Source organism: Muscardinus avellanarius (genome assembly GCF_963383645.1).
Source record: "Muscardinus avellanarius genome assembly, chromosome: 13".
Classification (NCBI taxonomy): domain Eukaryota; kingdom Metazoa; phylum Chordata; class Mammalia; order Rodentia; family Gliridae; genus Muscardinus; species Muscardinus avellanarius.
Genome location: NC_137799.1, coordinates 5,836,837 through 5,860,865, shown reverse-complemented (window position 1 = coordinate 5,860,865; position 24,029 = coordinate 5,836,837). Strand labels below are relative to the sequence as shown.

The 24,029-nt window shown below is 50.8% G+C and overlaps 1 protein-coding gene across 1 annotated transcript in view; it reads left to right on the top strand.

Moving 5' to 3' along the window:
• The window catches only part of LAMC3 (laminin subunit gamma 3), a gene marked incomplete at both ends in the record, with an annotated part of 74,862 nt that extends 56,094 nt beyond the window's left edge, over positions 1-18,768 (top strand). The window contains 7 exons of the mRNA XM_080708869.1: positions 178-325; positions 2,203-2,352; positions 4,033-4,135; positions 9,253-9,452; positions 10,258-10,404; positions 10,483-10,582; positions 18,518-18,768. Coding sequence (XP_080564995.1) covers positions 178-325; positions 2,203-2,352; positions 4,033-4,135; positions 9,253-9,452; positions 10,258-10,404; positions 10,483-10,582; positions 18,518-18,768 — 1,099 coding nt within the window. The remainder of the gene's footprint in view (positions 1-177; positions 326-2,202; positions 2,353-4,032; positions 4,136-9,252; positions 9,453-10,257; positions 10,405-10,482; positions 10,583-18,517) is intronic.
• Positions 18,769-24,029: the final 5,261 nt, after the last annotated feature.

Genomic DNA, 24,029 nt, shown 5'->3' with positions numbered 1-24,029 from the left:
CAGAGAGCAGCCATTCTCCAAGGCCAGCTGCCAGCCGCCAGCCCGCAAAGGAGAGACTGTCCAGGAAACTGGAGAGGCCTTTGCAAACCAGGGGCTCTAGCCAGGCATCCGGATCGTGGTGGGGAGGGACAGCTCTACGCCCAGCTGCCCGGGCCGTCTGCCTCTGTTTCCTCCCAGGTACCAGCAGGCCCAAGAGGCCCAGAAGGCGCTGGGCGCGGCTGTGGCAGAGGTCCTGCCCGAGGCGGAGAGGGTGCTGGCCACTCTGCAACGAGACACTGAGGACGCAGCCCCACGCCTGGCCTCGCTGGCTGTCCCTGGAGCACTGGTCAGCTCGGCTGTCCTTGCAGCTCTGCGTGGGGGTGGGAAAGGGGTTGGAGCTTCTGGAGAAATCACTGGGTCAAGGGCAGAGGCGGGGGACATGGCTTATTTTGAACTGTATAGCAGTTGATTAAAATAAGATGATCATTGTAATCCCAGTATTTGGGAGGCTGAGACAAGAAGATCGGAGGTTTGAGGCCAGCCTCAGCTACTTAGTGAGGCCTCTGCAACTTTGTGAGACCTTATTTCAATATAAAGAATAAAAAATAGGGCTGGGATGTAACATGCCCCTGGATTCCATCCCTAGTACCACACACAAAAAAAGATAATCATAGCCAGATGTGCAGTGCACACGTATAGTAGTTATAGTAGTTATAACTGCTTGGGAGGCTGAGGCAGGACAATTGCAAGTTCCAGGCCAGCTGGGACAATTTAGTGAGATGGGGCCTGCAGCTCAGTGGTAGAGTGTGTCTGAGCTCAATCCCCAGTACCACAAAAAATAAAAAAAAAATAGGAAGAGCTGGAGACGTAGCTCAGTGGTAGAGCATTTGCTTAGCATCCTCAGCACCACAGGAATAAAATAAAATGAGATAATTTACCTACAGGGCTTGGCAGAGCTGGGGCACAGCCAACCTATTGCTGATTCCAATAGTAATGCCAAGGCTGGGCCTCTTCACTATTCTGGTGACACCAGTGAAAACATGAGACTGAATGTTGAGTGCCGGCTCCGCTGCTCCGGCCTCAATGACCTTGGTCAAGGACCTTCCCTCCCTGGGCTCAGTCTTCACCTCCCTGGTGGGCCCCGCTCACGGGGTCACTTTAGGGCTGCCGGGAGGGACTCGTTCATCTCCTCTGAGCCCCTCACCCTCTGCTCACCTCCTCTGAATAAATACGTCAGTTACCACCTGTCCATTTAGTAATCCGGAAATCCCCAAGCTCAGAAACTGAACTTAAGCTGGGTGTGGTGGCGCACACTTGTAAACCCAGCATTCAGGAGACTGAGACCGGAGGATTGCGGTTCGCAGACAGCCTCAGCTACTTAGTGAGGCCCTTTGCAACTCAGTGAGACCCTGTCTCAAAATAAAGAATAAAAAATAGGGCAGGGGGTGTAGCTCAGAGGTCAAATGCCCCTGGGTTCCACCCCCAGACCCACCAAAAAAAAAAAAAAAAAAGAAGAAAGAAAGAAAGAAAAGAAACTGAACTTTAAGAAAGCAGGAAGCTGGGGGGGTGGCTCAGTGGTAGAGCACGTGCTTGGCACGCGCAAGGCCCCAGGTTTCAACCCCAGCACCAAAAGATAAAAGCAGCCAGCCTATCCAGATGCATCTGGGACCAACACTGACCCAGAGCGCCTGGGGTGTAACATGTCCACAGCTTCTCATCCCTCCTCTTCACCCTCTGCTGCCTGCAGAGCGTGATACACCGGTATTAATGTGTTGGGCCTGCTGCTGCCCCGGGTACCACCCAGGAAACATACTTCCTTCACAGTCTTGCTTTTCCAAAGTCCAGACATTTCTGCACACCCAGCCAGAGGTTTAGGATAAGGGACTGTGGCCTGGGGATGGATTCTCACTTCTCAGTGAGGGAAACGTAGGTCAGGGAGGTGAGTTGAAGTTGCCCAAGGCTGCACAGCTATGATTTGGGGCCCAGAGATGAGCCCCCAATGGCAGGTCCCCCAGCCTGGCTTCTCTCCCATGGCCCCTCTGCTCCCCAGGGTCCACAGGTGGCCCACCCTGCCACCCTGTCCCCGGGGCTTCCGATGTCCCTGGGGCGTCAGGCAGGCATGCTGGCTCTCCAGGGTGAGAGGCTTGACTTCTGGGCAGGGCATCTTTCTCTTCATAGAGGACCTGGTCCTCAGGCCCTGACTGAGCCGCTTTCTCCCCACAGCCTCCCGAGTCCCAAGCCCGGGACCTGGACTTGAAAGTACAGACCCTGGAGAAGACCATCGCATCAAGAGAGCGCATGGCCGCAGAGGCTGCCGGGGCCCTCCAGGCTGCTGCCCGGGCAGCGCTGCGGAAGACGGAGCCCCTCACACAGGTCAGCTCTTGTCACTTGAGTGGGGCCCCTGGAGGAGGTCAAGGCTGCTCTGACCGTGATCTGGGATCCAGGGTAGAAGAGGGAGAAGGCAAAGACAGGCAGGAGCTCTTTCCATTTCTCTGGTGCTTCCCCCCAAACCTCAGAGAACTTCAGAGGCGGCCAGAGCCAAGGGAGGAGATCCCGCTTTCCTGAGAGGAGAGGCTGGTCCAGGAGATGGACCCACAGGTGGATGGAGGGTGGCTCCCAGGGCCACACTCACCTCCCCTCCTCAGTATAGGTTACAGCCTGACGGTCGCTCCTTCCTTCCTTCCTTCCTTCCTTCCTTCCTTCCTTCCTTCCTTCCTTCCTTCCTTCCTTCCGGCTATTCATGCACCATTTGTTAAGTGAGCACTTGCTTTGAGCATTCCCCAGGGCTCACGGTGCTGCGCCGCATAGCCTGGTGTCTCCAGTCTAGAGAAAGAGACAGCATTCACTACTAATCGGGGAATTCAAGGAGACTCACCCAGTGGACTTAACTTGGGCTAGTTGCTTCCAACCTTTTATAGTATAAAAGACCCCTCTAAGCCATGCGTGGTGGCGCACGCTGATAACCCCAACACGTGGGAGGCCGAGACAGGAAAATAGTGGTTCGCGGACAGCCTCAGCCACCTAGTGAGGCCCTTTGCAACTCAGTGGACCCTGTTTCAAAATATAAATAAAAAAACAGGGCTGGGGGTGTAGCTTGGAGGTAGAATGCCCCTGGGTTATATTCCCAATACCCCCAAAAAAAGACCCCTCTAGAGTAATTTTTATCCGATCATGATGGCTCACAGCTGTAACCCCAGGAGGCTGAGACAGGAGAATTGCAAGATCAAGGTCACTTAGGGAGAATGTCTCAAAATAAAAAAAATAAATAAGGCTGGGGTATAGCTCAGTGGGAGAGTGCCCCTGGGTTCAGTACCCAGTACAGCAAGGAAGGAAGGAGGGAAAAGAGAAAGGGAGGGAGGGAGGGAAGGAAGGGAGGAAGGAAGGAAGGAAGGAAGGACGGACGGACGAACAGACGGACAGACCACGGCAGGCAGACAGGCAGGCAGGCCTTTAGTCATCCAGCCTTGTTTAGTGGCCATGGTGTAAGAAGCTGTGAGTCTGTAAGGAAAAGCTTTGTTTTTGTTTTGTTTTGTTTTGTTTTGTTTGCGGTACTAGTGATGGAACCCAGGGCATTCTACCTCCAAGCTATACCCCAAGCCCTATTTTTTCTTCTTTTTAATTTTTAAACAGGGTCTCACTAATTCGCAGAGGGCCTCACTAAGTAGCTGAGCCTGTTCGCAAACCGTGATCCTCCTGTCTCAGCCTCCCAAGTACTGGGATTACAAGCGTGCACCATCACGCCCGGCTCTGAGCTTTGTAATATTGATAATAAGCAGATTTTCCAGCCTCCCAGCCCCCGACTAAAGCAGTAGCGTTCTGAAGAGGAAGGGTCTATGGTTCCTCTTTCCTTTCGTTCTCATGCCTCGGTTTCCTCAGAGCCTCTGGGGAACTGTCATCTTCTTGGGGGAGACTTGGGCTTAATATACATGCAGCGTGGCTGCCCAGGGGCTCCTGGTGAGCAGCTATCGGAGCAGAGTTGTGGGGATGTTGGGGTCCATCTGTGGGTTCGGAGCCCACCTGACCTGCCTCTAGACAGCTGCCTGCTCCCTCTAGCTGCACCAGGAGGCCACAGGGGCCCTGGCCCGGGCTTCCTCATCTGTCCACGCTGCCACGGTGACGGTCGCAGGAGCCAAGACCCTGCTGGCTGACCTGGAAGGTACGTGTGTCCTGCTGGGATGTGGGTCCTGACAGCCACCCACCTCACCTTGGCCAGGGCAGAAGTCCAGCCACACTCCCCTGCACAGGTGCCTCCCCACGTCCCATGCCAGCCCACGTGGCCAGCCCATCTGACCACCAGTGCCACCAGACCTCAGCCAGGGCCCCTCGGGTCCAGCTGGGAAGAATTGGTGCCATTGTCTGTCCACTCCTGGTGTGGTCTGCTCTGAGCAGGGCTCTGGTCCCTGGTGTAAATATGGCCACCTGGGTCCAGTGTTGAGTTGGGGCTACAGAGAGAGGATAGAATTTCTCTTTAGACGAGGATGTCGGTTGATGCCAGGCCAAATATCCTTTTTGTCTTGTGTGTGGTACTGGGGATGAAACCCAGGGGCATTCTACCTCCGAGCTACACCCCTTGCCCTATTTTTCTTTCTTTCTTTCTTTTTTTTTTTTTTTTTTGGTGGTACTGGGGCTCCTGAAAGCCCTTCTACCTCCGGGCTACACTCCCAGACCTATTTTATACTTTTTTTTTTTAATTTGGAAACAGGGTCTCTTACGCCAGTCCGACTGGCTTTGAACCTGCACAATCCTCCTGTCTGCCTCCCAAGCGCGGGGATTACAAGCGTGCGCCACCACACCCGGCCCTATTTTTCATTCTTTATTTTTTTTTATTTTTTTGGCGGGTCTGGGGATGAAACCCAGGGGCATTTGACCTCCGAGCTACACCCCCTGCCCTGTTTTTTATTCTTTATTTTGAAACCGGGTCTCACTGAGTTGCAGAGGGCCTCACTAAGTAGCTGAGGCTGTCCGCGAACCGCGATCCTCCGGTCTCAGCCTCCCAAATGCTGGGATTACAAGACTGCGCCACCACTCCCGGCATTTTCATTCTTTATTTTGAAACAGGGTCTCACTGAGTTGCAAGGACCTCATTAAGTAGTAGCTGAGACTGTCCGCGAACCTTTGCAAGGACCTCATTAAGTAGTAGCTGAGACTGTCCGCGAACCGCGATCCTCCAGTCTCAGCCTCCCAAATGCTGGGATTACAAGCGTGCGCCACCACACCTGGCCAAATATCCTTTGAGTTTTATGAAAATGAGGCTAGGGACCCCCATTTCACAGATGAGGAGACTGAGGAAAGGAATGGCTTTTCCTTTCCTGGGTTGGAGCTGAGTGGGCAATAGAACAGGCCAGTGCTAACGATTCCCTGCCTCGGTGCCCTGCTCTAAGGGGATTCTGCAGAATCACCTCTGCTCCGGAGAGGAGCCCCTGTCCTCTATCTCTGGCTCCCCATCCAACAGGGCAGGAACCCACCCGAGCCCAGGTGTCTTAGGGCCTGAGATCAGGAATCGGGCCTCGGCTGGCCCTCACCAGAGGCCCCACCTTCCTCCCCGCCCTGTCACTGCCCCTTAGACATGTGGCTCAAGCCGTGACGGCCTCACAGCCTGAGATCCTGCTCCCCCTGGGCTGGGGGCCTCCTGCGCGAAAGATGAGGCTGTGGGTGCTTGTGTATCCAGGGTCACATGTAGAGATGTGTAAATTCAAAGATATAGAGTGGTGGAAAGTTAGGATTTGAGAATGCTAGAATTGCAACCCATCTTTATAAATCCTTTAAAGTCACCTGCTATAGATCCCACAGCAGGCAGGACTCCTTCACCTTGCATTCTCCTGCCTCCAGCCATGGTCTGCTCGTTACCTCACAAAGCATTACCCTCTCGTTGGATGGTTCGAAGAATAAGTTCTTGCATGAACTGGATGGAAATGTACCTTCATGCCAGGCTCATGAGTGTAAACCTGCAATCCCAGATACTCAGGAGGCAGAAGGATCACACAATCGAGGCCAGCCTTGACAACTTAACAAGACCCTGTCTCAAAACAGAAAAGAAAAAGGGCTGGGGGTGTGGCTCAGGGGCAGAGCACTTCCTTAGCTTGCTCCAAGCCCTGCGTTTAATCTTCAGTAACAAACACAAGCGCAAGCTTGCGCGTGCACGCACGCACACACACACACACGAAAGAAGATGACGATGGTGAGGTTGGCCCAGCTCCATAGTTCACACAAAGATTAACCTCTAACCTCCACACCCAGGCTCTTCTCCCCACCCCATCTCATCTCAGACATTCTCTCCCTTACCCTGGTTGGTCTATGTCGGCTGGTGTTGAGGATGGAAGGGAAATTCACAGAATGGCCGGTGGTACTGCCCTCCGCAGGGCCTGGTCCTAGCCTATGACATGTTCATTCGAGGAGGGGTATGTTCACATAAGGTTAGGAAGCGTCTCCAGCCATAGTACTCAGTTGAGGCCTTACAGAATACACCTTTAGAATGTTTAAGGTCCTGAGGAGTCATGTGACCTGGATCATGTGACTGCAACTTAATTGATGTTTCCCCTAACATGTATTAGCACACTGTAGAATTAAGACTCTGTGGGATACACTGTTAAGTAACAGCAATTTTATAGCCGGGTGTGGTAGTCCAGGCCTGTAATCCCAGCACTTGGGAGGCTGAGACAGGAGGATTGAGGTCTCAAGGACAGCCTAGGAAATTCAATGAGATTCTGTTTCAAAATAAAATAGGGCTGGGGTGTAACTCAGAGGTAGAATGCCTCTGGGTTCAATCCCAAGGAAAGAAGGAAAAATTTTGTGTACAAGAAGAAAAGTATGGATGGAAAAGCCCCAAAGATAAGATTTGATTGTGTGTGTGTGGTGGTGGTGGTGGTGGTGGTGTGTGTGTGTTACTGGGGATTGAAACCACGGGCATTCTACCTCTGAGCTACACCCCCAGCCCTATTTTATTATTTTTTGTTTTGAAACAGGGTCTCACTAAGTAGCTGAGGCTGGCCACGAACCTGCAATCCTCCTGTCTCAGCCTCCCAAGCACTGGGATTACAAGTGTGCACCACCACACCTGGCATAAGACTGAATATTTTTTTGTACTGGGAATTAAGCCCAGGAGCATTATATCTCTGAGCTACACCCCCGGCCCCATTTTTTAATTCTCCATTTTGAAACAGGGTCTCACTAAGTTGCAGAAGATCTCACCAGGTTCATGCTGAAGCGAGCCATGAACCTGCACTCTTCTTGTGTCAGCCTCCCAAGTACTGGGCTTACAAGCACGGGCCACCACATCAGGCCAGACTTAATTTTTTTTTTTTCAGTACTGGGGATGGAACCCAGGGACATTCTACAGGGTGTCACTGAGTTGCAAAGGGCCTAAGTAGCTGAGGCTGTCCGTGAACCAGGATCCTCTGGTCTCAGCCTCCTGAGTTTTGGGATTACAAGCCAACCTGCCCGGCTTAGTCTTAATTTTTTAAAAAAGAAACTTTTGTCTACTGTTACCAGTATTCCTATAATAAAATTATCTTAGAATTTTATTGGAAAAGAAAAAAATAGAAAAGTCTCTCTTTCTAGCTGGGCGTGGTGGACACGCTTGTCATCCCCGCGCTTGGGAGGCTGAGACAGGAGGATCGCGCGGGTTCGAAGCCAGCCTCAGCTACTTAGTGAGACCCTGTTTCCAAATAAAATATAAAATGGGTCTGGGAGTACAGCCTGGAGGTAGAAAGCCTCTGGGTTCCACCCCCAGTACCACAAAAAAAAAAAAAGTCTCTCTTTCTTTACAAAAAGGAGAAATGTTTCTTAGAAGAAACTTCTGACAATGGTCACATTTCTCTTTTTGTCTTGCCTGCCAGGGAGATCGGTGGTAAATGGAACATTTGGCTCCTATAATGCCATCATCTTAATTTTTTTATACTTCTTGCTCCTTTATTTTTTATTCTCCCTCCTTCCATCCTGTTACATAGGGCTTTGGTTTCCACTGTAGCAGTACACACACACACACACACACACACATACACACACACACACACACACCAAAATAAACTAAAAGAAATGAGTGGCCTTTGAAAAGTACAGAGATGAGCAGGTGGTGCTGTGAGGTGCACTGTGGGTCCCACCGCACCTTCGGCCCAGGCATTGACCACGGTGCAAGGACGTGACTTTAACAATTTTCATGTCAGGCGTGGTGGTGCCCATCTGTATTCCTAGTACTTGGGAGGCTGAGACAGGAGGGTCACAGGCTCAAGACCAGCAACTCAGCCTCAGCAACCCAGTGAGACCTTGTTTCCAAATAAAAAATAAAATAGGGTTAGAATAGCCGGGCATAGTGGCACACTCTCGTAATCCCAGCACATGGGAGGCTGAGACAGGAGGATCCCGCAGGTTCGAAGCCAGCCTCAGCTACTTAGTGAGGCTCTCAGCAACTTAGTGAGACCCTGTTTCCAAATAAAGTATAAAATAGGTCTGGGAATATAGCCTGGAGGTAGAAAAGTCCCTGGGTTCCACCCCCAATACCATAAATAAATAAATAAATAAATAAATAAATAAATAAATAAATAAAAAGAGATGGTGCTGGGCTGTAGCTCAAAGGTAGAATGCCCCTGGGTTCAATCCCCAGCACTACAATATAGATATCATAATATGTATCTTTTTTTCTTTTATTATAGAACTGCATTTAAACTCAGGGATGTTCTACATCTGAGTTGCACCTCAGCCCTATTTTATTATTTTTATTTTGGAATAGGATCTCACTAAATTTTCTAGGCTGGTCCTGAACCCTCCATCCTCCTGTCTCAGCCTCCCAAGTATGGGGATTCCAGGCATATACCACCTCACTTGGCTCATAATAGAAATTGTCCGTGTGTGTGTGTGTGTGTGTGTGTGTGTGTGTGTGTGTGTGTGTAGTTTTTACTGTGGATTGAACCCAAAGATATCCTACCTCTGAGCTATACCCCTGCCCTAGTTTACTTTGAAACAAGGTCTCACTAAATTGCTGAGGGCCTTGCTAACTTGCTGCGGTCCTCCCGTCTCTGCCTCCCAAGTCCTGGAATTACAGGTATGTGCCACCTCGCCTGGCTCAATTCAATACACACCTTCAGTGCGTCTTGCATTTAGTATATCTTGCTGTTTGGGAGTTTTCCTGGGTGAGCCTGGGAAGGCTGCACACACACCACTTGGTCTTGAACTCTGCTGTGTCCCCAGGAATCCGGGGCCGGTGGAGCACCTGCTAGTCACCGCCCAGCAGGCTTTCCAGGTGTGAGCCCGTTTCTGACACCTGGATCGGCTTTGCAGGAATGAAGCCACGGTTTCCTCGGCCCCAGGACCAAGCCGCACTGCAGAGGAAGGCAGGGGGCCTTGGGGACAGGCTGCTCGTGGACGTGAAGAAGAAGATCAGGCAGGCGGAGAGGACGCTGGGAAATGCGGCCGGGCTCTCCTCCAGTGCCAGGAAGAAGAGCAGGGAAGCAGAGCTGCTGGCCAAGGAGCGCGCCAAGGTCGGGTCTCGACCGCAGCCTGGGGCGGGGATGTGTTAGCGCTGCCCTCCTTTGCCTGGATGTCCCTACAGATCTGCCTCCTTCCCCCGTCTGTGCTAAACATGCCACACTGCTAACTGCTGGTGGGTCCCAGGTCTCAGCTCAGGGACTTTAGCTTAGCTACGGAGACCTTGTTGATGATCATGAGATCGGTGGCACTGCAGTCCCCGGGGTGCCTGGTGACGACCCGAGGCCCAGCCAGGCTTCGGGACTCAAGTCGCATCCCCAGGACGCATCCCTGGACCGGTCTGGCTTTGTCTCCAAAACCTCCGGGCTTTTTATTAACTGAGACCAAATACTATTTTTTTTATTTAATTTTTTTTTTTTTTTTTTGGTACTGGGAATGGAACCCAGGGACGTTCTACCTCTGAGCTACACCCCATCCCTATTTTTTTTTTTTATTCTTTATTTTGAAACAGGGTCTCACTGAGTTGCAAAGGGCCTCACTAAGTAGGTGAGGCTGGCCGCAAACCATGATCCTCCTGTCTCAGCCTCCCAAATGCTGAGATTACAGTGTACGCCACCATGCCTGGCTTAATAGTTGGAGTTTCTCTTCTGGGGAGAAATGAATCATTCCCAGCGATGTGCACCATGTAGAGGCCATACTTGTCGAGCTGAATCCCGCGCATATTTGCTGAGTGCCTGAATGAGCGAGGGTGCCCATGCCCTGGTGTGTGAAGCGGACGACTGCTTGGCATCTTTGCCATGCTTTATCCCAAAGCATTTACTCCACTCTCCCTCTCCTCCCTGCCATGGCATCCCATAGCTCGCCAAGGCCTTGCAGAGGGATGGGAAGCAGGGGCGGCGCCATGCCAGCCGGCTCGCCAGCCAGACACAGGCCACGCTCCGTCAGGCCTCCCGGCTGGCGCTGACCTCCAAGAAACGCGCCCAGGAGTGGGAGGAAGCTGAGCAGGTAGGTGTGCCGAGGTCCTGCCCAGCGCCCCCAGCAGCCCAGAGGGAGCCGCTCGAGCTGTCCCCTCTCTCCCCGAAGGTGGGCGCCGGGCTGAGCGTGGTAGAGCGGCAGATCCAGGAATCGCGCATCTCCCTGGAGAAGGACATCAAGACTTTATCGGAGCTCCTCGTAGAGCTAGGTAAGGAGAGTCGAGGCCAGCCCTGAACCCCCGAGTCTCCGAGGGCATCTTCCTGGGAGACACAGTCCTGGGACTTTTTTCCTCGGTCTCCTCTCCACGGCCTGCCCGCCTCCACCCTAGTCCGTCAAGCTCTTGTGACCCCCCAGGCCCCTGAGCGAGGCAGAGTGGGTGTCTACAAGTGAGTTCTCTTGGAACAACTGTCTCTGCCTCCCGCAGCCTCGGGCGGGCCTGTGCGGGAGGGGGATGAGAATGTTTACCAGGTGCTAGGACGCCTCTGCGGCCCTGATGAGGGCCAGCTCTCGGCGAGGAGAGAATGCCAGGAAGTGAGGGTGGCAGCGAGGGTCGGGGCTGGCTTGGAATCAAACCAGGATTCAAGTCGGGCTCCGCCCCGTCCTTGGAGACCTTGGGCACGTCACCCCCCCTGTGACTCCGCTCCCTGTGTGTAAGACAGGGTGATAGTAGAGGAGTTAGAAGGTGCTCACCGCAGTGCAGGGTACGTGCTGGGATTCAGAACATAGCGGCCCTTAGGCAGGAAGTCAACCCCCAGATGAGCCTCAGGCGTGGCAGGTGACGGGACAGCCGGGCAAAGCACAGAGCTCCCAGGAGCCCTGGTTGGGAGGACAGCCATCAAAGCAGTTCAGCTGAAAGGAACAGTGTGCATTTTTTTAAAAATTGTGGTAAAAGGCACAAAAACATAAAGTTTACTGTCATCACCATTTTTAAGTGTTCATGGTGGCTATGTTAGACAGCTTTCTGCTACTGTGACAAAATACCCGAAGTAAGCCATTTGAGAGGAGGAAAGGTTTTGGGTGTGGTGGCGCAGCCCGTAATCCCGGCGACTTGGGAGGCTGAGACAGGAGGTGAGCAAGTTCAAGGCTGGTCTGGGTAATTTAGTAAAGTACTGACTCAAATTTAAAAATTAAAGCCAGGTGTGGTGGCACACTCTTGTAATCCCAGCGCTTGGGAGGCTGAGACAGGAGGATCGCGCAGGTTCGAAGCCAGCCTCAGCTACTTAGTGAGGCTCTCAGCAACTTAGTGAGACCCTGTTTCCAAATAAAATATAATATAGGTCTGAGAGGTAGAAAGCCCCTGGGTTCCACCTCAGAACCGCAAAAAAAAAAAAAAAAAAAAAAGAATTTAAAATTTAAAAGGGCTGGCAATATAGCTGAGTGGTAGAGTACTTGCTTAGTTTACATAAAGCTCTGGATTCAATCCCAGGTACTGTTGGGGGGGGGCGTTTGTGCTGGGTGGAGCTCAACAGTAGAGTACTTGTCTAGCTTGTATGAGTTTGATCCCAAGCACTCCACAAAAAGGAGAAAAGGTTTATTTTGGGTCATAGCAGGAGCAGGTGGCAGACGAGGCCTGTTCCCCTGAGGACAGCCAGGAAACAGAAACAGGAAGGACCAGGACCCCAGCTTCCGCTTCAGGGGCACACCCCAATCGCCTAACTTCCTCCCCCATGCCCCACTTTATTTTTAAGGATTATAGACATACGATGTTTTATTGAGATAAGTTGGCACATCATTTTTTTCTATTTATATCCACTGCATAAGTGTTTGGATATTTAAAATACCGATGTAAAGTCATAACGTGGTCAGGTATGGTCTGCCCATTGCCAATGCAAGGTTGCCATCTGGAGACCAAACAAGGATTACTCTAGAAACATAACACAAGTTTCTAAGAGTGTCTTTTTATTTTTATTTATTATTTATTACTTTTTTGTGTGTGGTACTGGGAATGAAACCCAGGGACTTTCTACCTCCAGGTTACACTCCCAGACCTATTTTATAATTTTTATTTGGAAACAGGGTCTCACTAAGTTGCTGAGAGCCTCACTAGCTGAGGCTGGCATGGAGCCTGTGATCCTCCTGTCTCAGCCTCCCAAGTACTGGGATTACAAACATGCGCCACCACACTCGGCTCCAGATGAGTCTTCTTAATCTTCTGATATTTTAAACTCTCTCAAAAGTGGCCACTGGTCCTTCTTTTAGGGTAGTTTTGTTGAAAATGGCTGGAGGGTATAACTGGTGGCACACTAAATGCCCTAGTCTTTGTAGACAGATGGGTAAAGCACCAAAATGGTCTTAGACATTTTTTTTTTTTGGTGGTACTGGAGATTGAATCCAAGGGCATTCTATCGCTGAGCCACATCTGCAGCCCCATTTGAAAAGCATTTTTAAAAAACAGCTCAAACTTTTTCAGCTCTAAAATCCTTGCATGGACAGTGAGCTAAGGTAATCCTAACCTAGAAGCATGTATGCTTGGTAATTTTCTGGGCTCAAAGGAATAAGTCATTTCCTCAGTCATTGCACGGGGTTGAAGGATGACAAACAGGGCTCCTACAGTAAGCACGTGTTGTTTCTGCTTCAAAACTGTCCCGTACACACACGTATCAGCTGGCCCTGAAGCTTTGAGATGGGAACACAGGTCATAGGCAGGCAAGCAGGCAGGCAGGAAGAGAGGGCTTTCCAGCCGGGCGTGGTGGCACACGCTTGTAATCCCAGCATTCGGGAGGCTGAGACAGGAGGATCGTGGTTCACGGCCAGCCTCAGCTACTTGGTGAGGCCCTGTGTAACTCAGACCCTGTTTCAAAATAAAGAATAAAAAATAGGGCTGGGGTGTAGCTCACAGGTAGAATGTCCCTGGCTTTCCCTAATGCAGGCGCCTTAGCTGTACCTCAGAGGCATTAGAAGTCTAGGCCCATGGTCTCCAAGGGCCTACACCCCACTGCTAAGGGTTCCACCACCTCCCGATCAGGCCCCGGGCTGGGGAGCAAGCCTTCTTTACATGGTCCTTTGAGGACATGCAAGACCCAGACCATAGAAGTGGCATGTTGTGCAGCCATCGCCAGCATCCGTCTCCATAACGCCTCATCTTCTCCAGCAGAAGCCCCACTCCCATCAAATGCCCACTCCCCACCCCTCCTCCAGCCGCTGGTGACCACCATCCTCTCTCTCTGTTACAGGGGAAATTGAACCCAGAGGCATTCTACCTCCAAGCTACGCCCCCAGCACCATTTGATTTTTGTTGTTGTTGTTGTTTGGGCGTGGTGGCACACACTTGTAATCTCAGTGCTTGGGAGGCTGAGACAGGAAGATCACAGGTTCATGGCCAGCCTCAGCTACTTAGTGAGGCCCTCTGTAACATAGTTAAATCCCATTTCATAATAAAGAATAAGCCGGGCGTGGTGGCGCACGCTTGTAATCCCAGCACTTGGCAGGCCAAGACAGAAGGATCACACTGGTTCAAAGCCAGCCTCAGCTACTTAGTGAGGCTCTCAGCGACTTAGTGAGACCCTGTTTCCAAATAAAATAGAAAATGGGTCTGGGAGTGGAGCCCAGAGGTAGAAAGCCTCTGGGTTCCACCCCCAGTACCACAAAAAGATAAATAAATAAGTAAAAAAGGGGAGTCTGGGGTGTAGCTTGGAGGTAGAATGCTCCTAGGTTCAATCCCCAGTACTGCAAAAACAACAACAAAAAAAAGAAGTAGGGTCTCACTAGGTTGCTGAGTCTGGCCTTGACCATTTCTCTTCTTCTTTTTTTTTTTTTTAATTGTGGTCCTGGGGGTGGAACTCAGGGGCTTTCTACCTCCGGGCTACACTCCCAGACCTATTTTCTATTTTATTTGGAAACAGGGTCTCACTAAGTTGCTGAGAGCCTCACTAAGTAGCTGAGGCTGGCTTCGAACCTGTGCGATCCTCCTGTCTCAGCCTCCCAAGCGCGGGGATTACAAGTGTGCGCCTCCACACCCGGCTTGACCATCTCTCTTCTAAGACTTTGAAGACTCTGGGTGCCTAGTGGAATCACATGGAAACATGGTATTTGCCCTTTTTGACTGGCTTATTTCACGTAGCATAATATCCCTGTTTCAGCATCCTTTGTGTGTGTATCTGGTACTGGGGAAGGCACCCAAGGGCATTCTACCTCCAAGCTACACCCTCAGTCCTATTTTTATTTTCTATTTTGAAACAGATCTCTCTAAATTGCTTACGCTAGCCTTGAACCTGCCATTCTCTAGTCTTGATTTCCCAAGTACTGGGATTAGAGGCATGTGTTACCACACCCAACTTTACAGCAAGCCTTTTAATTTTATTTATTTATTTATTTATTTATTTATTTATTTATTTATTTATTGCGGTACTGGGGATGGAACCCAGGGGCATTCTACCTCCAAGCTACACCCCCAGCCCTACTTTTTATTTATTTATTTAATTATTATTTGTTTGTTTGTTTGTTTATTTATTGAGGTACTGGGGATGGAACCCAGGATCATTCTACCTCCAAGCTATACCCCCATCCCTATTTTTTATTCTTTTGAATAAAATTTTTTTTGTTTCTTATTTTTTCAGTTTTTATTATTTTTTTAATTTTATTTTATTGGTGCACTGTATTCATACATCATAGTGGGATACAAACTTTTGTAGACATACATGCACACATCGCCCAGTCAGCCCCCACCCGATCCCCACCCCATTCTCTCCCCATCCCTCCTTCCCATGCTTGGCTTAGTGGTTGACATCTAGTATTATAGCAATTTATCCAAAATTAAAAATGTTAATCTCACATAACAGTTTCATTTGTCTGATACCAAGCGTTTGATGATTTAAAGATAGCATTTCAATATTTCTTTTTGCTTTCTTTCTTACTAGAGCATATTTTTTTCTGTTTTTTTAGGTGAAACTATCATATATTTATATATTTATTTTTCAGAAAAAATCTATCCTAATATGGAATATGAATTCTAGATACCCAAAACGATCTTGAAAAAGAACAAAGCTAGCAGATATATATTTTCTGATTTCAAACCATATAAAGCTACAATAATTGAAACAGTGTAGTACTGTTCTAAAGGCAGATATATAGACCATTGGAGTTAAATACAAGCCTAGAGCTAAATTCTTCCCTATATTGTCAGGTTATTTTTGACAAGGTTTCCACAAACATTTGGTGGTGGAAATAATAATCTTTTAACTAAATATTGTTGAAAAATAATAATTACATGGAAAAGAATAAAATTGGACCTTTACCTAATCCCATATACAAGTATTAACTCAAAATAGATAAAAGACCTAAATATAAATCTTAAGACTATAAACTTTTAGGAGAAAATCTGGGTCATAAAACCTCACAACATTGAAATTGGCAGTGATTTCTTGGATATGATTTCAATGGCACAGGCAACAGAAGAGTATACAAACTCCCTAAAAAATAAAAGAAAATATTGTATATCCAAAGACAATGTAAACAGAGTTAAAAGTTACTAATAGAATTGGATAAAATATTTCCAAATGCTATATCTGAAGGTATATTAATATTCCAACTAGAAATCCTAAAAATTAACAACAATAAAGGCAAACAATACAACTTAGAGATAGGTAAAAGACTAACATAAATAATGAATCTCCACAGATAACCAATCTTAGTTGTCTGTTGGATGGAAACTCTTGTTTCTCTGGTTCTGGTGTAAGTTACCTATTTCTTCTTTGTAGTTAATCTCTTTGAGTATTTTCTCTAGCGCTGGTTTTGAAGACATAAATTCCTTCAGTTTCTGTTTGTCATGGAAGCTTCTTATTTCTCCATCTAATTTGATAGAAAGTTTTGCTGGATAGGAAATTTTTAGCTGGAAGTTGTTTTCTTTCAGAGTTTGGAATATGTTACTCCAAGCCCTTCTGGCTCTCATGACTTGGTTTGGGAAGTCTGGAGTGATTCTAATTGGTTTGCCTCTGAATGTCAGTTGGCCCTTTGTTTTTGTTGCCTTTAAGATTCTCTGCTTGGCTTCCACATTGGTCATTTTGACAATTATATGGCGTGGGGATCCTGTCTAAAGGGAGTTCTATAAGTTTCCTGGATCTGTGTATCAACTTCTTGCTCTATGTTTGGAAAATTTTCTGCTATTACTTCCTTGAAGAGATTGTTGATCCCTTTGGTATCACTTTCTTTTCCCTCCTCTATTCCAATTATTCTTAGGTTAGCTCTCTTAAGATGGGCCCATATTTCTTCAATGTCAGATTCCTGCTGTTGGATATCTTTTTCTAGATTAGAAACTATGCATTCATTTTTGGATTGCTCATCTTCTAAGAGCGAGATTCTATTCTCCATGTGGTCTAATCGGTTGTTTGTGCTTTGAATTGAGGCCTTTACTCCATTAATTGCATCCTTTATCTCTTTTTGGCTCTCTCTGAGTTCTTTTCGAAGCACCTCTATTATTTCTACAGTTATTTTCCTGATTTGATCTTCTAGAAATCTCTGATTTTCTGTTTTATCAGGTTCTGATGTTGTGGGGTTGTGCACATTCATTACTCCAGTGTTATTCCTCTTTCCCATGATTTCGGAGGTTTGTGCCTTCTCTGGGTTCTTCCCTTGGGTCACTATGGCTTCACTTAAGGTGCTCTGGATCTCGAGTCTGTATTATCTCAGACCCCACTACTCCTTTACTGGGTTGTATCACAGAGTCTCCGACCCAGGGAGTCGATAGAGGCTGCTTTAAACTATGGGGGGTGCCAGGTTGCACGTTCTCCTATGGTGTGATATCTCTGCCACCACCACTCCCTCACTGGGTCAAGTCCCAGGAGGCCCAATACTGCGATTTCTCCTCTGTGGCCCGCAATTTGACTCACTGTTCTTGAGTACGCAGATGTAGCTGTACTGGACTCGGTGAATTCACTGCTGCTGCCGCCGCCGGTGGCAATATGGCGCCTCTGCCACGCCCTCGGCCATGAGGCTGGCGTATTTTTTCTTCTCTGGTTTTGATTTCCACTCTGAATCCCTGCAGCGTGTGCTGAGCTCAGCCACTGGGAGCTTTAAATGCTGTCTGCGCCGAAAGATCCCGCCTGGCTGTTCCGCAGCGGCTCACCTGGCTTGCTGTAGCCGTCCGTTGAGTTCGCCGCTGCCGCCGGCAGTATGGCGCTGCTGCCGCGTCCTCGGGCGCGTGTGTCTCCTCTGTGGCCCTGAGCTCTGTTCTCAGTCCGCTTTCTCTCTGGAGCCTGGTGGGTTTTTTTGTTTTTCTGGTGATGGTGTTTTCTGGCTATGAAAGGCGCTCTTTTTGTGGTAATGGAGATTGGTTGTTAGCGGGACTCTTAAGCCCCGCTTTTCTCGGTCGCCATCTTCCCGGAAGTCCTCTTTGAATAAAATTTTGAAACCGGGTCTCATTGAGTTGTGGAGGGCCTCATTAAGTAGCTGAGGCTGTCCACGAACCATGATCCTCCTTTCTCAGCTTCCCGAATGCTAGATTTCAAGTGTGTACCACCATGCCCGGCTATTCTTTATTATTATTATTATTATTATTATTATTACTATTATTATTATTTTGGTAGTGGTACTGGAGTTCCTGGACCCTCCCACCTCCGGGCTATACTCCCAGACACCTATTTTTATATATATATTTTTATTTGGAAACAGGGTCTCCTAAGCCAGCGTGGCTGGCTTTGAACCTGCGTGATCCTCCTGTCTCCACCTCCCAAGCGAGAGGATTACAAGCGTGCGCCACCACACCCAGCTATTCTTTACTTTTGAAACAGGGTCTTACTGAGTTCCAAAGGGCCTTACTAAGTAGTAGCTGAGGCTGTCCATGAACCGCGATCCTCCTGTCTCGGGCTCCCTAATGCTGGGATTACGAGCGTGTGCCACCACGCCCGGCTAGACCCACACTCTTGTTGATGAGAAAACTAGGGCTCAGAGAGGACTCTCCAGGGCCTTTGTACATCACAGTAACACAGCCATAGAAACGAGCAGTTGTCCAGGCCACCCGGCGGGCAGCTCCCAAGTCTGCTGTGAGCCCGCGGGATCCCAGACCCCCACCCCTCCCACATCACTTCCCGCATGGCGGGCGGTCAGCCTCCTGAGGGCTGAGCTGGGGAGCATCCCAGATGGGACCGAACAGGTTCCTGGGGCCAGCAGGGGAGCCCGCTCCTGCTGAGGCCATTGTGCCCCTCTGCAGGGTCGCTGGACACCCACAGAGCCCCAGCCCAGGCCCTGAACGAGACTCAGCGGGCGCTGAAAGGCCTGCGGCTGCAGCTGGGCTCCCAAGGGGCCCTGCAGCGGAAACTGAGGCTGCTGGAACAGGAGTCGGAGGAGCAGGAGGTGAAGATCCAGGGCTTCGAGAATGACCTGGCCGAGATCCGCGCCGACAAGCAGAACTTGGAGGCCATTCTGCACAGCTTACCCGAGCACTGTGCCGGCCGGCAGTGAGGCCCCAGGCCCCCAGCACGAGCTCGCCCGCCTGCTGTTTACTGGCTGGGGCACCCCCCACCCAAGTGTGCCCACACCTGTGAATGCCTCCCTCCCCGGTCTGCCCAGACACACCTTCCTTCCTAGGACTCAGCCTCTGCAATGTCCTGCACACACACCCCAGCGACAGCAACATACACGCCCATGTATGTGTGTGGTGCATATCTGTGCATGACACACACGTGCGTTCAGGTCCATTTGTGCGTGCACAGGTGCACGACAGTCCCGATTGTGAGCCAGGCACCCACCTCTGCTGGGGGAGCTCTGTCGTGTTAAGTCCCCTGCAGCCGACACCCTGGTTCTCCCTCCGGACAGCAGGCCCGGCCCCTGGGAGGTTGAGGGGTGACACCTTCAGGGAGCTGGAGCCCCTAGTCCTGGAGCTGACCCCAGCCCACTGTATCCCCAACACCCGCCACCAGCCACACATGCCATGGCTCTGGCAGCCAAGGGGCCAGGCTGGTCAAAAACGCGGGTTCCGGGGCGCTCACAGTGGTGGAATCTGTAGCCCAGGATCCCTTGGGGGATCCTGGCGTGGCCTGCGTGGCCTTGGGGCAAGTCCCACCCCTGGCAGGGGTTCTGACATCTTTTCTGGCTGCTTCTCTCCCAGGATCTGGGCCTGCAGTGCACTTGGCTGCAGGAATAAGCTGCCTGGGCCTCATACCCCTTTGGGCCTGTCATCTGCCCAGAGAGCTAGGCCCTTGAGGAGCTGAAGGGGTCTGAGTCATGGTGCCCCAGGCCAGCAGGAGCACCCCTTTACGCCCCTGCTTTGATGGACACTTCCCCAACTGGCCCTGCAGCCCCACCTGTCTGTCGTGCGGGAGGCCCCAGGCATGTGGAGGCCTGGCTGCCATTCCAGCCTGGCCTGCCTGGGGAATCCCCCTGTGGCCAGGCCCACGAGGCCTCTGCCCAGGACTCCCTGGCATTTCCTCCTGGCACTCCTCCTGCCCTTCCTGGGCCCTCTTCCAGCAGACAGCAGGGCCTTGGCACGGGCTTGACGGTGCCTCGCTGGCTCAGAACCTCCCCTCGCGCCCAGCGTGGACCAATTCTGTTGACGAGGGAATAAAGGCCCCATTTACCGAACTGGGTGGTGAGTCTTTGATCCTCCGCCGCTGGTGGGCAGCCAGGGCCCTGGCTGTGGGTGCACATGCTGCCTTTGTGGGTAGGCCAGCAAGCAGGGAGAGTGGACACTTGGTGACCCCTCTTGTCCACATACAGCGGAAGGGAAGCTAAGCTCATGGACTTCACTGGGATCCTGACTGAGGCACCCCCTCCCCTCCTGGCTCTGGGGGCCTTGTCAGGCAAAATCTAGGCATTGAGGGAGCTTGAGAGGTGGGGTTCAGAGAATCCTTCAGCTGATCTCTGATTCAGGGTGGAGAAACTGAGGCAGGAATTAGTGACCTCAAAATGGAGTATCCTGCAAGGTAAAGTAACGCACACCTGTAATTCTAGCTACTCAGGAAGAAGGAAGGTTGCAAGGTGGAGTCCAGCCTGTGCAACTTGGCAGGGCCCTGTCTCCAAGTAAACAGCATTTGGGCTAAGGACGGCGCTCACTGCTAGAACGCCCCTGGGCTCGCCCCAGAACTAAAGAAAACAGACATGGGGTGTCCGAGCAGCACTGCAAGGAGCAGGGAGGGGTGTCAGTGGGGTGGGGGGAGGCGGAGACAGTGGAGGGAACATTCTAGCAAGGGGGTGGGCAGCCTAAGGTTCTGGGTGGGGGCCTGGCCAGCATGAGATGGCTCTAGAAAGCCCAGTTAGAGGGTGGGACCACACAGCACACTCCATCCGGGCTCTTGGCCACAAGGCTAGACACTTCCTGAGTTGGTTTAAGCAGAAGAGTTCACTGGGAGGGTCTCCTGGACCCCTGGGTTGGGAAAAGCCACCAGGCCTCGCTGGCAGCTGAGTGCTGGGCTGGGCGACTTTCCTCCTCCCACCTCTGTCTTGGTCTTGGTCTCCACCTCTGCTTCTCTATCTTTTCTCTTTGCAGACCAACTCCCTTGGCATTTATTTATTTATTTATTTATTTATTTATTTATTTATTTTTCTGGTGGTATTGAAGGTTGAACCCAGGGTCATTCTACCACTGAGTCTTACCCCCAGTCCTTTTGATTTTATTTTATTTTATTTTTTTTTGTGGGTCTGGGGATGGAACCCAGGGGCATTCGACCTCCGAGCTACACCCCCTGCCCTGTTTTTTATTCTTTATTTTGAAACCAGGTCTCACTGAGTTGCAGAGGGCCTCACTAAGTAGCTGAGACTGTTGGCGAAAGGCGATCCTCCGGTCTCAGCCTCCCGAATGCTGGGATTACAAGCGTGCGCCACCACGCCCGGCTATTTTTTTTTTTTTTTAATGCAGTACTGGGGATGGAACTCAGGGGCATTTTACCCCTGAGCTACACCCACAGCCCTATTTTTTGTTCTTTATTTTGAAACTGGGTCTCACTGAGTTGCAAAGGGCCTCACTAAGTGGCTGTGGCTGTCCTCAAACCACAATCCTCCGGTCTCAGCCTCCCGAATGCTGGGATTACAAGCCTGTGCCACCACACTCAGCTCCTTTTGATTCTAAATAGGGTCTCTGCTAAGTTACTACACATACATGCCTCAAATTTGCCATCCTCCTTCCTCAGCCTCTGGGATTACAGGCGTGCCCCAGGGCACCTGGCCTTTCTTGCATTTGATGATTTGATGGAAGCAGACAAGCCCAATCCTCCCCTTCAAAGACCTGGCTTGCATGTCACTAGGTCATATGCTTGCAAGACACAAGTGAGACTGGGCGTGGGCATGTAAGCCTATAATCCTAGTACTTGGGAAGCTGAAATAGGAGAATTGCAGGTTCAAGGCCAGCCTCAGCAACTTAGACCCTCAGCAACTTAGCAAGACCCTGTCTCAAAATAAAAAATGAAAGGGGCTGGGAGTATAGCTTAGAGATAGCTTGAGATAGCTTTCTGAGCTCAATCTCCAGTACTACAGAGAGAGAGAGAGAGAGAGAGAGAGAGAGAGAGAGAGAGAGAACGAACAAGAACACAGGAGAGAAACTATATAGATCCTTTCTGATCCCAGCTTCCCAAAAGAGGCTGACCCAGCTATGGCCAGGTCCCTGAAGCCTGTTCAGAATAATGGGATCTCTTGGTCTAAGGTCATTCAATGAGACATAGCCTGTTCCTTACCCCAACGGGTGGGGGTTAGTGTTCAGAGGATAAGCCCGCTGCTCCACAGAGAACCTTCAAATCAAGGCCAGAAAGCTGAGTGTGTTGGCGCACGCTTGTAATCCCAGCATTCAGGAGGCTGAGACAGGAGGATCGGGGTTCACGGACAGCCTCAGCTACTTAGAGAGGACCTTTGCAACTCAGTGAGACTCTGTTTCAAAATATAGAATAAAAAGCCAGGCTTAGTGGTACATGTTTGTAATCCCAGTACTTGGGAAGCTGAGACAGGAGGATCATGCAGGTTCGAAGCCAGCCTCAGCTACTTAGGCTCTTAGAAACTTGGTGAGACCCTGTTTCCAAATAAAATATAAAATAGGTCTGGGGTGTAGCCTGGAGGTAGTAGGCCCCTGGGTTCCATTCTCAGTACCAGAAATAAATAAAGAATAAAAGTAGGGATGGGAGTGTAGCTCAGAGGTAGAATGCCCCTGAATTCCATTCCCAGTACCACCAAAAAAATCAGTCCCGATGGGCATGATGGCACGTTTGTAATCCCAGCATTTGGGAGGGTGAGACAGGAAGATCCAGGTTCGTGGACAGCCTAAGATACTACTTAGTGAGGCCCTTTGCAACTCAATGAGACCCTGTTTCAAGATAAAGAATAAAAATAGGGCTGGGGGTTTAGCTCAGAGGTAGAATGCCCCGGGTTCCACCCCCAGTACCAAAGGGGAAAAAAAGGCGAGAGCTGGGGTTGCATGTGGTGGGCACTGCTGAGCTGAGCTGGGGTGACTTGGTAGAGGTCAGGGTGGGGGTAGAAAGGCTGAAGGTGGGAAGGCTCCACAGGGAGTTGGTGAAGATGGGGGTTCTTCAAAGATCTCTGGGTCAGGACCTGATCCCCCTGCCCAGTCCTAACCCACCAGACTCTGCTGATATCGCGATGCCTGCTGTTGGGGTTCAGCCTCCACGGGCTTGTGCTGTGGGATCAGCACAGCCCGGTCCTGGCATCCCTGACGGGTGGGAGACGGGCTTCATTCCATCCCTGCTGATGAGCTGCAGGCCCCACAGCTAGTGAGTCACAATGTTGATCGTGCCTGGTGCGCAGAGCCGTTCTCTGGCCCCGGAGCTGGGGCTGCTCACTGCTGCTGGAATGTGGCAGCTGCTGCACATCTGGTTAGCAATGCCGCCTGGCAGCTGAGCAGTGGACGGTGGAGTGGCCCTGCCCCACATGATGGCTGACCCAGGCCAACTAGCCCAACTGGCCGGGCCAACGGGCTGGCTGAGCCTGGACAAGGCGCTGCCGACGAGGGCCCTGCTCAAAGCCAGGTCTCTTCTCTCACCTCTGGGTGGAGCATCTCCACTGGGGAAGGGGTGTAACTCCTAAGCCCGTCTCCCTGCCAAGCTTTTAAGCTTAAACCACCCAGAAAAGGAAGTTATAATGGCCCCTGCTCGGCGAGAAGTCCTCATCTGACCCATTCTACAGGCGATTGGACTGAGGCTCAGGACACACTAGGATCTGGGAGCAACAGACACTCACTAGCCCTGCTGGAGGGCAGGAGACAACCCCCCAGTGGCCATGATGACCTTGGCCCCACCTATTCAGCCCAGGCCCTGTCTGGGGACCGCTGGCCACTTCCCTCTCCTGAGGCAGTCAGCAAAAGATGACCAGCTGGTCCCAGGATCCCGATGCTAAAGGTCCAGAGGGAGACAACTCTCTGGGGAAGGGTACTTCTAGTCCCCAGGGACACGCCTGGTGTGTGCTGGGGCCTGGCCCTATCACTGACCAGGTCGTCCCCATCTGTGTCTTCTTATTGGGAGCGCCCCCTTTCAGACTGCCCGGATTCGGACACTAGACTTCAAGAAGTCCCCGGTTCAGCTGGGCATGGTGGACATGTCTATATCCCCAATTCTTGGGGGGCTGAGACAGAGGCTGGTTGGAAACCAGCCTCTGAAATATAGGGAGACCCTGTTTTAAAACAAAAAATAAAAGGGGCTGGGGTATAGCTCGGAGGTAGTGCGCACACACGTATGCACGCAGGCACGTGCTTCTTGCATCCTGAGCTCAAGGATTACTGAGTTAAGGCC